The sequence below is a fragment of the Mesoplodon mirus genome (assembly GCF_964341445.2).
Source record: "Mesoplodon mirus genome assembly, chromosome: 3".
Classification (NCBI taxonomy): domain Eukaryota; kingdom Metazoa; phylum Chordata; class Mammalia; order Artiodactyla; family Ziphiidae; genus Mesoplodon; species Mesoplodon mirus.
Window position 1 is genome coordinate 145,677,756 of NC_138978.1, and position 14,906 is coordinate 145,692,661.

The 14,906-nt window shown below is 34.7% G+C and overlaps 1 protein-coding gene across 1 annotated transcript in view; it reads right to left on the bottom strand.

Annotated features, from left to right (window-relative positions):
- Positions 1-2,238: 2,238 nt before the first annotated feature.
- SYT14 (synaptotagmin 14) overlaps positions 2,239-14,906 on the bottom strand; it is a gene marked incomplete at its 3' end in the record, with an annotated part of 155,665 nt that continues 142,997 nt past the window's right edge. The window contains 2 exon segments of the mRNA XM_082615156.1: positions 2,239-2,552; positions 6,405-6,594. Of these exon segments, the coding sequence (XP_082471282.1) occupies positions 2,239-2,552; positions 6,405-6,594 (504 nt within the window).

The window sequence follows — 14,906 nt, forward strand, 5'->3', positions numbered from 1 at the left end:
TGAAGAAAGACAGATTTAACGAATAACATTTAGTTAGTGTTCTTTTCCTTGCTGTAGGAGGAAGCACCAAGCTGGTCTCATATGTATTTGATTAGGCTTTGTTACAGCTACAGATAAGACTGGTAACTCTTTTTATTATTAGGACGATCCCAGTTGTTAGCAATGCAGTTAGTTGTTTCAAAGCCAGAAAAGATACTTGCAGCATCAAATGCCTAAAACCAATTTCTCAGTAAAATCTACAGCCCCCCTTCCAATCTCTTTCCATAACTGTTGCTAAAAATACTTTCATGAGATATTTTATCATTTGATTCATGTTTTAACTTTATAACTTAACTCATTTATAAAACCCTGGAAAATGCTCATTAATGTAATAATAAAAGAATAGATTTTTCCCTTTAATGCAACTCTCTAACACACATTCTTAAACCCCATGTCACCTGATATAGCATTTGTATTTTATCATATAACTCATGTGTATGAATGCATAGAGCTGCCATTTTTTAAACTAAAAAATATTAGGAGTTCACTGTCTTTTTGGATTTCTTTTAAGGCCTTTCAGTACAGCCAAGCTGAAGTAATAATATCTATGCATGGTTTTGTTATTATGGTAATAACAAGTTCTAGCTTATAATAATACATAGTACTTAGTTGGGACTAGGAACAATGATATACCGCTTTTTAGTAATTGGTAAATAGTATGTTTCTAATTTAACTAGAAATTAGAAAGAGAAAAAAATATTTTCACATATACAAAACATATTCTATTTAATAAAGTATATGCATAAAATTATATATTGGATAAGAAGCAAAATTAAAAAGAAAACAGCTTATAATATTCCTGGTAATCAGAGTTCCTAAATATAAAACAACAAATGCCTTGCCATTTAAAAAAATTAGCACATTATACAACTTTTACATACTTCAGAGGAAATAAAGATCTTGTGACATTGTTCTGAGGAATCTAATCTTCACATTTATAAAAATTGAAGGCCTAATTTTGCAAATACAACTTTCAAGCTGTATGAGCAAATTTAACTTACATGGAAGGCACAGGATGACATCACGCTGAAGAACGTACCTGTAAATTTCATAAAATCTAGTCACAAGTCACTAGAAACTTCTTAAGGAATCTCAGAACTGTTTTTAACATGATGTTCTGATTCACACTTAGAACTGGAGAGTCTTTAGATCACAAATACAAATTGAAGTAAGAGTGAAGAGAACTGTTTCTTATTTGAATGCTACCTGCTTTATGCAGTGTTGGTTACTAAATACTCAGAGCAGATGATTAAAATTTTCTTTAACTTGAATTGTTTTCAACTTTCAACAGCTTATTCACTATATTTTTTTAGTTTGTAAAAAATGTATTTTCACATTATTACAATTTTAAAGAGTCAACCATTGAAAGAGATTTTAAAGTGAAGTCCTGCTCTATTAGCTTCCTACATTGGAATACAAGAATACAGGAAGTGCTTTCAACAGAAAGTTACATGGTCTACAGTACAACCTGTCTAGAAGACTTGCAAGGGACCAGTAGAGTAACTTGGTCTCTTTGGATCAGGCAAAATCAGAGGCAATTGAAGAAGTGAGCTTTTCTTAAAATAACACATAAAAAACATTCCCTTATGAAAATGAATACTTGCTTGCACTTAGATTTAGTGCTATTGAGAAGAACTGAGGCACAACAAAACTAAGTGCACAAAGGGAAAATATCTGAAATAAAATGATTTTCAATGTGATTGAAACCTTTCACCATTAGATCTGACTGACAACGCTGGAGAACGACTTTCTCATATTAAAGAACATTACGAACACCAGGGATGAGCCAGTCAAAATATGTCTTGTGTATAGTATGTAGGGTGACCTAAAAGGGTGCTGCAACTAAAAATTCTGATTTTCAAAATAATTTATAACTTTGATTTTTCATAAAATTATTGGCTCTTTTGTTAAAGTTAAATTAACTTCAAACCAAAAGGATGCTCTTAAAGCTCTGGAGGATTGTCAGTTTAAGAAAGATAAAAGTTTCTCATTTTCTCAAACAAGCTCTACTAGAGACACTTCTTTTCTTCATTTATGTCAGTATTAGATGTTCTTTCCACAGAATTTAAAGCATTTGGGTAGAATGTTAAAGATGATTCTTCAAAGAAAAGATCTTCCCATGGTGACTAGGTAGGAAGAGTAATGTTGTACTCAGAAATGATGCTGCCTTGAACTGCAATTGCTCATTAATCCTAGTCATCACGACTCTAGCAACGCGTGCCATCTACATACTTGCTGTCCTTTCGACTCCTTCATTTCAGTCCAGTGACTGAGTTCCTCTTCTCCAGAGCTGTTCAGACCTAAAGAAATCCAGCCTATCATCTCTTTTCTTTTCATGCTGCGTTTGTTATACACAGACAGTATGAGTGTCACATCAGAGAGTTGAAATAGGGCCACTTGAAAAACAAAAGTTTCCTTGTATACTGGATTTGGCTGCCCTCTGCGGATGGATGTCTTGCATTTGGACATCTCTTGACCCATGGAATTCAGTAGAGTTAATTTAACATATGTATCTATAGAAAAAAACAACATACCACAAATATCATTTGAAACAAACTCAAAACGTCTTTCTTGTAACACTTGCTGAGAAGATTAAGTGTTTATACTTTATAAGGATATGGTGTATACCATGTTTAGTAGAAATCCAATAATTCCATTTTGATTAAATGATAATAAAATGTGACAAGTACAGAGAATGCTAAGTAGGCATAAAATCTTTTGGGGGTAATAATATCTTAACCTCACTATTTCTACATTATAGTTAGAATTTAAAGGTATACCTCATAATCCTTCCTCCACCCTCCCACCCCCATCCTTGACCTCCCACTACCCACCCTTCCCATCCCCACCCCCATTTAGCTTCACTAAGCAGGACATCATAGCATTAATAAACACTTAGCAAGCTCAATTAGCCACAACACTGTAAAGCATTCCACTGTGCTTTCAGAGTGTAAGAATAAACAAACAAATAGAAATGAAGGCAAATGGTAAGGAGGAAAAGAGAAAGACAAGAATGCAAAGATGACATCAAAACAGCTTAGGATGAAATGTCAAAAAAATCTCTGCATGGATGTGGTTTTTAAATATATTTTTAAAACATTTAAGGGCCAAAATGAAGCCAAATGCACTAAGGGCTCAAAGTTTAGCAAATCAAGTAAAACTGTCTCCTGGTTTCATGCAAGAATACATTTAATGTGCTTTTTGGATAGTTAAATACTACAGGATTCCTTTTTGGCACAATTTAATGTGAAATTTTAGGTATGGTATCTTAACTATTTTCATGAATTATAAAAAAAAAATTGATGTGATGTTTAGTGTACCAAGTGAAACATAACAGTTCATTACCTGGTTACTTGGGAGATAAACCCTCTTTTCAAACAACTGTGTTTTCAAGTTCTTTAGACTCATGCAAATTATATTCAGCATGTAGATCCATCATGTGTACTTCATATCAAAATTTCAATTAATTTTAATGAAAATTGCAATATTTCTCATGAAATATCTATTTCTACTTATGAATCAAAATATAATGAATGAAAAAATAAACCTTTAGTTTAAAAAGTTTTGCTAGTTTTATAGATACTCTGAATACCATCATCCATAATCAGAGATAAATTCTAAGTTAGTTTTATTTAAAGTACCACAGATAATAAATGTGCATTTTTTTTGGAAATCAACATGGTGGACAGCTTCACTGCTGGCAAGTTTTAGGGTATTTTGTTTTTGCATGAAAAGACAACATCCAATTAGCCTCTACAGGAACTCACCTCGGATTATATAAACCTGTCCACCTATCAAGTGTTTTAGACAACAGAACAGTCCATCTGACAACAGGGGGTGGAAAGCAGTAAAAGAAATAATGACCAGATGTCAATTGTTGGGTGAAAGAGGGTCAAAGGTTAGAATTAAAGAGGAAACACTGTTCACTGGAGTGGAAGAACACAAAACTTTAGCATTTTAATTCAGGTAGAGGGTTGAAAAAAGGGTATGTTGGGTAAATTTCATGGAATGAGAATTTTTAAGGTCATTGTGTAATCTTAAACAAAAATTACACTGTTTTAAAGGGGGACACCTTTATAATGATATTTTCTTGGTCTAAAGCACATTGAACATAGAATCATGCAAATTATCGGACCATAAAAGACTGAATAAAAGTCATTAAAGGATCATTATTATTATTATTTTTCTAAATTTTTAAGTTTATCCATGCAATATTTAACATTTCAAACACTTTTTTTTTACTCCCAATGTAATATAAAATTAAGTTATGCAAAATAAAATAGAACTACCAAAATTTTTGTTCTTGAATGTTACCACTGTTCCTTTGGGATAAAAATTGAATTAGTCAGTCTATAACATAGTTCAAAGTTTAGAACCTAGGTATATATGAAGGGTCACAATCTTATATACAGTAGACAAACTGATAAAACTGTCATATTTTACTTTGTAAATACTCTACTTCATATAGTTAGTTTTAATGTTGACTTACATTTACCTACTAGTTACTTCCCAGCTAATACCATGAACTGTCCTACTACTGAAGATCTAATTCTAAAATAATGGAAATTGCTACAACCTATTCTTTAACCTGATAGATCTACTCTATGTTGTGGATGCAAAGTTCTCTTAACTTGTTTATTGTCCACCCCTACCTCTCCACCCACCCCCTGCTTCATTTTAGTTCTGATTAGTGTTTCTCTGTTTCTATCAGAGTGGGTTCAGCAGGGACAGAAAGGCAAATCTGTCATTTCATTCTGCTGCTTTCTAGCATTTCAAGTTAAAGATTTGTCAAAGAGTTAAACTATTAGCTAAAGCAGGAATTGCAAACTGACAGCTTGTGGCTAAATGTAACCCCAAATAATAGACCGTGTTCAAAAATTTTGAACCTGAATGTCTTAAGGCAGGGTGTGCATCCCTGCATTTATCACAGGCCTCTCCATGCTCCTTCTCTTTCATCTACAAATTCTGCTCATTTAAGTTACTTCCCAGGCCATTTGAGTTTGCATTCCTAGTGTGGATTAATGAAGATAACCAAGTCACACTTCCAAAGCTCTTTACTCTAGTAATTGCTTTTTTCCACCCTCTGAATGTCTCCTTCTGAAAGGAAAAAGGGGACAATAATAATTCCATCCTTTTTATGTGCCTTTATCTGATTCGAGTATCACAGTTACCCTGTGAGAAACACAACCTTAATTTTACATATAAGGCAACAGCCTTAGGGAAGTTAGGTCACTGTCCAACGGTAGAAATAGAAATCTAATTTTGGCCTTCTGACGTTTAATGAAGGGACAGATACGTTGCATGATGTATGTAAGAAGTGAGGTTTCCAGTACTACTGAGGGCACACTAAATATATTTTTATGACTTTTCACTTTGATTGAAAAAATAATTTTTAGGATATTTAGAAGTAAAGTTAATTCAAGGGTGGAAAAAAGTTTCCCCTCCAACAATTATTTGATACTTGGAGCGAAATATTGCTTCAAGCAAGTCTGTGAGAAATTGTTAAACAAATTTAAGATTGCCATTATTATTCAAGATTTCCTTTAAAATTTTGAGTTTAGGCCGTTATTAACAGCTTTAATTTTAGAGAAATATAAAGAGGCTGCTACTTTCCCAGTTTATTTCTACAGATAACAATAAACAATTTTGGACGTATACTGCGTGACAATTTCTCTGTGCATAACCTATCCCCAGCCTCCTGAGCTGGGAGGGAGATAAGGAGAGAGGAGTGAGAGGCATATAGACAGGGCAGAGGTATCTATACCATCTAGCTTTCTTTTCCTAGCATCGAGCATAAATATCAAACTATTCCTTATTCTGTTTGTCCTGGTAAAAGCAAAGCACATTCCATTTAAGAAAAGATTCTGCTGGCAGTACTGATTTATAATTTTAAAGGAGGAAAAATGTGAAGAAACAGTTTTTTCTTAAATTGTTAAGGGAGAAAAGAAGGAAAAATATAGAAGTATACACATTAGTTCATAGTACTGCATGCAGACAGGAAACACGACATTGATCTTCAGTTAAAAACAACAGCTATAAGCATTCGTCATCATATTTGTGGAGTGTTACTACCTTTAAAAAAAAAACCTGTAACTTCTTCTGGCATTAGAAGATAATGGCTATGATAGGGCTAATTCATTCTGCAGATGCTGAAAAAGTTAAAGTCTTGTCACCTTACAATTAATATTTTGAATTTCAGATCTGTCTACTTCCCCAATGGCTGGAAATAGAAAACATGAAACAGATTAGCTGATGATTAAACCATCATTGATTGGTTAAGACTAAATGATAGGACTGAAGCCCCTACACTGCGAGTCTCATAAGTACAGAAAGCACTAGAATTAAGAAAAATATTTTTCACTCACTGGGTGGTCTGTTTGCTGCCAAGTTTTTGAAGTGGCTGCCTTTTATCACTTCTGCTGATAGTCTTCCAGTTGTGGCATTATAAAGCAGGCCAATGAGAATTTCTGGAACTGAGCCATGTTCAAGAGACTGACAGGAGGATGTACTTTCACTACAGGAGACTTCTGACACGCTCATTTGGGAGTTACAGCCCTGCAATCAAAAATGAAATCTTTATAGTATTTTGTAAAAAAAGATATATTAATAGATACATTGGCAATGCCCTGTTTATTGGAATTAGGTAGATAAGTCATGATAAAAACAAGAGTTGTAAGCAAAAATCCCAAAACACTAGATTAGAAATGTTCTTAGCATATTTTAGTTCCTGGATCTCTTTTCATTATACAGCAGTCAAAAGAATGACAGGAGATGAGAAGGTCTCATAAATTCTTGCATGTTTGGATACAAATCAGAGAAGATAAATTTCTTAAACTCAAAGGTGTCAATGAACTCTTTCCTGAATGTAAAAAATTGTTTAAAAGATGTATTGACCTTAAAAGACCGACACAGATTCAGACTCAATTACATTAAATGTAAATGTCTTAACTGTCCTTTAAAGACAAAGATTGGCAGACTTTGATTAAATAAACACAAAATCTGCTACTTATAAGTCAATATGTAAAACACTGATATACAGAAATTGAAAAAAAAAAGGGTGGGAAAATATTTACCATGCAAATAATAACCAAAAGAAAATCGGTGTAACTACATTAGTATCAGCCAAGGTTAGCTTTAAGGCAGTAACTATTACTAGAGATAAAGAGGTACACTCAATAATGATAAAACTGCAAACTTACCAGGAAGATAAAATAATTCCAAATTTGCATTATTTAATAACATGGGCTCAAAATAAAAGAAGCAAAAATTGCCAGAACTAGAAAGAGAAATAGGCAAATCCACAACCAGTGGGGTTGTCCACATACTCCATTCAGTAACTGACCAAACAAGCAGGCAAATAAATACAGTAATGATGTAGAAGATTCGAATATCACAATAAGTAAAACTTACCTAATGGTAATATGCAGAACACTCCATCCTACAACTATAAAGCATACATTTTCTCAAGCATGCAGTGGATTTTTTACAAAAATATTTATTAACAAAGCAAACGGGGGCTTCCCTGGTGGCGCAGTGGTTGAGAGTCCGCCTGCCGTTGCAGGGGACACGGGTTCGTGCACCGGTCTGGGAAGATCCCACATGCTGCAGAGCAGCTGGGCCCGTGAGCCATGGCCGCTGAGCCTGCGGGGCCACAACAGTGGGAGGCCCACCACGTACCGCGAAAAAAAAAAAAAAAAAGCAAACGGGAACTTCCCTGGTGGCACAGTGGTTAAGAATCTGCCTGCCAATGCAGGGGACATAGGTTTGATCCCTGGTTTGGGAAGATCCCACATGCCACAGAGCAACTAAGCCTGTGAGCCACAACTACTGAAGCCCACGTGCCTAGAGCCCGTGCTCCACAACAAGAGGAGTGCACCGCAATGAAGAGTGGCCCCCACTCGCTGCAACTAGAGAAAGCCCGCGCGCAGCAACAAAGACCCAATGCAGCCAAAAACAAACAAACAAACAAATTAATTAATTAATTTTAAAAAGCAACCGAATTTCAAAAATGAATTTCAAATGATGGAAATCATTCAGAATGTTTTTTGAATCAGCTAGAAATCCAAACTAAGTTCTAGTGAAGAAAATTCCTATAAATTTGGAAACTAAGGATACAAATATAAATAACCCATGAGTAACTAAATGATAATGAAAACAAGTTATTTGAAAAGATTAATAAAAATAGATAAATGTTAGGCCAATTAAGAAAAAAAGAGACAAGGCACAAATGAAAACATATCAGGAATGAAAAAAGACACTACCACATATTCTATAGGCCATGAAAATATTTTTAAAAAATGAGTAAGAACAGCTTTCTTCCAACAAATTTGAAATTTTGATGAAATGGACATACTCCTAGAATAGTACAACTAAGCAAAATGGACACAAGAAGAAATAGAATATCTGAACACTCTTAATGAAGAAATTGAATTTGCAATTAAAAACCTTTCCAAAACCAACAAAATAAAACTCAAAAACTTTAGCCGGATGGCTACAATAGTGAATTCTAATTAATAATATTAGTCTTATGCAAACTCTTTCAGATAACAGGAAAAGAGGAAACACTCCCCAGTTTCCTGTAAGAAACTAGCAAAACCTTAAAACCAACACCTGACAAGGACATTATTAAAAAATTACAGGATTTTCTCATTCATAAACTTAGATTCAAAACTCTAAATAAACACTGAGCAAACCAAATCGAGCAACATATAACATCATACTTAATTTTTTTTAATGTTTCCCCTTTGAAATTGGGGATGTGACAATGATGTCAACTATTACCACTTCTAATCAGCATTGCACTGGAGATTCCAGCCAGTGAAGGTCCTAGCCTTATGAAAGGCAATAAAATTAAATAAAAAGTATAATGACTTGGACTGTCCTTATGTGCGTACCATATAGTTATGCACATGCGAAATCTAATCAGCTCCACAGAGGTATTACAGTTGCCTGCAAAGCTAAAATTTAAGAATCCATATATTGCTATATACCAGGAACAAATCTGAAAATAACATTTATTTCAAAATAACATTTATTACAACATAAAATATAAAATATCTAGGAATAAATGTATAAATGACATGCGAGGACTCTATACAGAAAACTATGACTATTATTGAGAGAAATTTAGAAGTGCTATATATACTATGTTAATGAATTATAAGGTTCAATTTTGCAATACTGTCTCCAAATTGATGGATAAAATGCAATCATAAAGCTAGAAGGGAGTGGCAGGACATATTTAAAGTGATGAAGGAGAAAAACCTGCAACCAAGATTACTCTACCCAGCAAGGATCTCATTCAGATTTGATGGAGAAATTAAAACCTTTACAGATAAGCAAAAGCTGAGAGAGTTCAGCACCACCAAACCAGCTTTACAACAAATGCTAAAGGAACTTCTCTAGGCAAGAAACACAACAGAAGGAAAATACCTACAATAACGAACCCAAAACAATTAAGGAAATGGGAATAGGAACATACATATCAGTAATTGCCTTAAATGTAAATGGACTAAATGCTCCCACCAAAAGACACAGATTGGCTGAATGGATACAAAAACAAGACCCATATATATGCTGTCTACAAGAGACCCACTTCAGACCTACAGACACATACAGACTGAAAGTAAGGGGATGGAAAAAGATATTCCATGCAAATGGAAATCAAAAGAAAGCTGGAGTAGCAATTCTTATATCAGACAAAATAGACTTTAAAATAAAGACTATTAGAAGAGACAAAGAAGGACACTACATAATGATCAAGGGATCGATCCAAGAAGAAGATATAACAATTGTAAGTATTTATGCACCCAACATAGGAGCACCTCAATACATAAGGCAAATACTAGCAGCCATAAAAGGGGAAATCGACAGTAACACAATAAAAGTAGGGGACTTTAACACCCCACTTTCACCAATGGACAGATCATCCAAAATGAAAATAAATAAGGAAACACAAGCCTTAAATGATACATTAAACAAGATGGACTTAATTGATATTTGTAGGACATTCCATCCAAAAACAACAGAATACACATTTTTCTCAAGTGCTCATGGAACATTCTCCAGAAAAGATCATATCTTGGGTCACAAATCAAGCCTTGGTAAATTTAAGAAAATTGAAATTGCATCAAGTATCTTTTCTGACCACAATTCTATGAGACTAGATATCAATTACAGGTAAAGATCTGTAAAAAATACAAACACATGGAGGCTAAACAATACACTACTTAATAACGAAGTGATCACTGAAGAAATCAAAGAGGAAATAAAAAAATACCTGGAAACAAATGAAAATGGAGACATGACGACCCAAAACCTATGGGACGCAGCAAAAGCAGTTCTAAGAGGGAAGTTTATAGCAATACAATCCCACCTTAAGAAACAGGAAACATCTCGAGTAAACAACCTGACCCTGCACCTAAAGCAATTAGAGAAAGAAGAACAAAAAACCCCCAAAGTTAGCAGAAGGAAAGAAATCATAAAGATCAGATCAGAAATAAATGAAAAAGTAATGAAGGAAACGATAGGAAAGATCAATAAAACTAAACGCTCGTTCTTTGAGAAGATAAACACAAAACTGATAAACCATTAGCCAGACTCATCAAGAAAAAAAGGGAGAAGAATCAAATCAATAGAATTAGAAGTGAAAAAGGAGAAGTAACAACTGACACTGCAGAAATACAAAAGATCATGAGAGATTACTACAAGCAACTCTATGCCAATTAAATGGACAACCTGGAAGAAATGGACAAATTCTTAGAAATGCACAGCCTGCCAAGATTGACTCAGGAAGAAATAGAAAATATGAATAGACCAATCACAAGCACTGAAATTGAAACTGTGATTAAAAATTTTCCAACAAACAAAAGCCCAGGACCAGGTGGCTTCACAGGCGAATTCTATCAAACATTTAGAGAAGAGCTAACACCTATCCTTCTCAAACTCTTCCAAAATATAGCAGAGGGAGGAACACTCCCAAACTCATTCTACGAGGCCACCATCACCTTGATACCAAAACCAGACAAGGATGTCACAAAGAAAGAAAACTACAGGCCAATATCACTGATGAACATAGATGCAAAAATCCTCAACAAAATACTAGCAAACAGAATCCAACAGCACATTAAAAGGATCATACACCATGATCAAGTGGGGTTTATTCCAGGAATGCAAGGATTCTTCAATATACGCAAATCAATCAATGTGATTAACCATATTAACAAATTGAAGGAGAAAAACCATATGATCATCTCAATAGATGCAGAGAAAGCTTTTGACAAAATTCAACACCCATTTATGATAAAAACCCTGCAGAAAGTAGGCATAGAGGGAACTTTCCTCAACATAATAAAGGCCATATATGACAAACCCACAGCCAACATTGTCCTCAATGGTGAAAAACTGAAACCATTTCCACTAAGATCAGGAACAAGACAAGGCTGCCCACTCTCACCACTCTTATTCAACTTAGTTTTGGAAGTTTTAGCCACAGCAATCAGAGAAGAAAAGGAAATAAAAGGAATCCAAATTGGAAAAGAAGAAGTAAAGCTGTCACTGTTTGCAGATGCCGTGATACTATACATAGAGAATCCTAAAGATGCTACCAGAAAACTACTAGAGCTAATCAATGAATTCGGTAAAGTAGTAGGATACAAAATTAATGCACAGAAATCTCTGGCATTCCTGTACACTAATGATGAAAAATCTGAAAGTGAAATCAAGAAAACACTCCCATTTACCACTGCAACAAAAAGAATAAAATATCTAGGAATAAACCTACCAAAGGAGACAAAAGACCTGTATGCAGAAAATTATAAGACACTGATGAAAGAAATTAAAGATGATACAAATAGATGGAGAGATATACCATGTTCCTGGATTGGAAGAATCAACATTGTGAAAATGACTCTACTACCCAAAGCAATCTACAGATTCAATGCAATCCCTATCAAACTACCACTGGCATTTTTCACAGAACTAGAACAAAAAATTTCAAAATTTGTTTGGAAAAACAAAAGAACCCGAATAGCCAAAGCAATCTTGCGAATGAAAAACGGGGCTGGAGGAATCAGGCTCCCTGACTTCAGACTATACTACAAAGCTACAGTAATCAAGACAGTGTGGTACTGGCACAAAAACAGAAAGATAGATCAATGGAACAGGATAGAAAGCCCAGAGATAAACCCACGCACATATGGTCAACTTATCTTTGATAAAGGAGGCAGGAATGTACAGTGGAGAAAGGACAGCCTCTTCAATAAGTGGTGCTGGGAAAACTGGACAGGGACATGTAAAAGTATGAGGTTAGATCATTCCCTAACACCATACACAAAAATAAGCTCAAAATGGATTAAAGACCTAAATGTAAGGCCAGAAACTATCAAACTCTTAGAGGAAAACATAGGCAGAACACTCTATGACATAAATCACAGCAAGATCCTTTTGGACCCACCTCCTAGAGAAATGGAAATAAAAACAAAGATAAACAAATGGGACCTAATGAAACTTCAAAGCTTTTGCACAGCAAAGGAAACCATAAACAAGACCAAAAGACAACCCTCAGAATGGGAGAAAATATTTGCAAATGAAGCAACTGACAAAGGATTAATCTCCAAAATTTATAAGCAGCTCATGCAGCTCAATAGCAAAAAAACAAACAACCCAATCCAAAAATGGGCAGAAGACTTAAATAGGCATTTCTCCAAAGAAGATATACAGACTGCCATCAAACACATGAAAGAATGCTCAACACCATTAATCATTAGAGAAATGCAACTCAAAACAACAATGAGATATCATCTCACACCAGTCAGAATGGCCATCATCAAAAAATCTAGAAACAATAAATGCTGGAGAGGGTGTGGAGAAAAGGGAACACTCTTGCACTGCTGGTGGGAATGTGAATTGGTACAGCCACTATGGAGAACAGTATGGAGATTCCTTAAAAAACTACAAATAGAACTACCATATGACCCAGCAATCCCACTACTGGGCATATACCCTGAGGAAACCATAATTCAAAAAGAGTCATGTACCAAAATGTTCATTGCAGCTCTATTTACAATAGGCAGGACATGGAAGCAACCTAAGTGTCCATCAAAAGATGAATGGATAAAGAAGATTGAGCACATATATACAATGGAACATTACTCAACCATAAAAAGAAATGAAATTGAGTTATTTGTAGTGAGGTGGATGGACCTAGAGTCTGTCATACAGAGTGAAGTAAGTCAGAAAGAGAAAGACAAATACCGTATGCTAACACATATATATGGAATTTAAGAAAAAAAATGTCATGAAGAACCTAGGGGTAAGACAGGAATAAAGACACAGACCTACTAGAGAATGGACTTGGGGATATGGGGAGGGGCACGGGTAAGCTGTGACAAAGCGAGAGAGAGGCATGGACATATATACAGTACCAAATGTAAGGTAGATAGATAGTGGGAAGCAGCCGCATAGCACAGGGAGATCAGCTCGGTGCTTGGTGACCACCTGGAGGGGTGGGATAGGGAGGGTGGGAGGGAGGGAGACGCAAGAGGGAAAGGATGTGGGAACAGATGTATATGTATGACTGATTCACTTTGTTATAAAGCAGAAACTAATAAAAAATGCAATCATAATCAAGATCTCAACAGGTTTCTTTGTGGAACTTAACAAGCTAATTCTAAAATGTATGTGGTATATATATATATACAATGAAATATCATTTAGTCTTAAAAAAAAAGGAAATCTGCCATATGTGAGAACATGGATGAACCTGGAGGACATTATGCTAAGTGAAACAAGTCAGTCACAGACAAATACTGTGTGGTTCCATTTATATGCGATATCTAAAATAGTCAGTCATAGGAGCAGAGAGTAGAATGGGGGTTGCTAGGGGCTGGAGGAGGGGGAAATGGAGAGTTGCTGTTCAATGGGTATAAAGTTTCAGTTCTGCAAGATGATTAAGTTCCAGAGATCTGCTGTACAACATTATATCTACAGTCAACAATATTGTACACTTAAAATTTGTTAAAGGGTAGATATCATGTTAAATGTTCTTACCAGAATAAAAATAATAAAATAAATTACAAGATAGGGGGCTCTGCTCTACTGAGTATCAAAATTTATAATAAAGGTACATTATTTAAGACAATGTGATAGAACAATGTCTAAGAGACTGTTACATAGAAAGTCCACTAATTAATCCATGCATAATAGACAGTTAATTTACAACAAAGGTGGAACATCTCTGAAACACATATACTTCACAATTAGCTCAAATCCCAAATATGTAAAGAATACCTATAAATCAATAAGAAAAAGACAACACAATATAAAAACACTTGACAGATACTTGAATCAGCACTTTCACAAAAGAATGGTCAATAAATATGTGAAATGATGTTCAACTTCATTACTAATCAAGGAAAAGGAAATTAAAACCATGAGCTAACACTACACAACAAATAGCTGGGCTAAAACAATAGTGTGGTGAGGACACAGAGAAATGGGAAGTCTCATATTCCAATGGTTATAGTGTAAAGTGATATGTTTTTTTAAAATGTTAAAAATACACATACCTTAATACCTGTCAATTCCATATATATACATCTCGATCAGAAATATGTGCAATGTTTACTAAGAGACATACGAAAGTACGTCCATAGTAGCATTATTTATAATGACCCCAAAGAGTGGAATGGATAAACAATTTGTGGTGACTTCATATAATTCAGCAACTATACTGTACATACAGTATATATACACTATACAGCAATGAAACTAATTATAACTACATTTACAAACATGATTTTGAGTGTAAAATGCTGAACCTAAAAGGATATTTAGCTGTATGGTTCCATTTATGTAAATTTCAACAA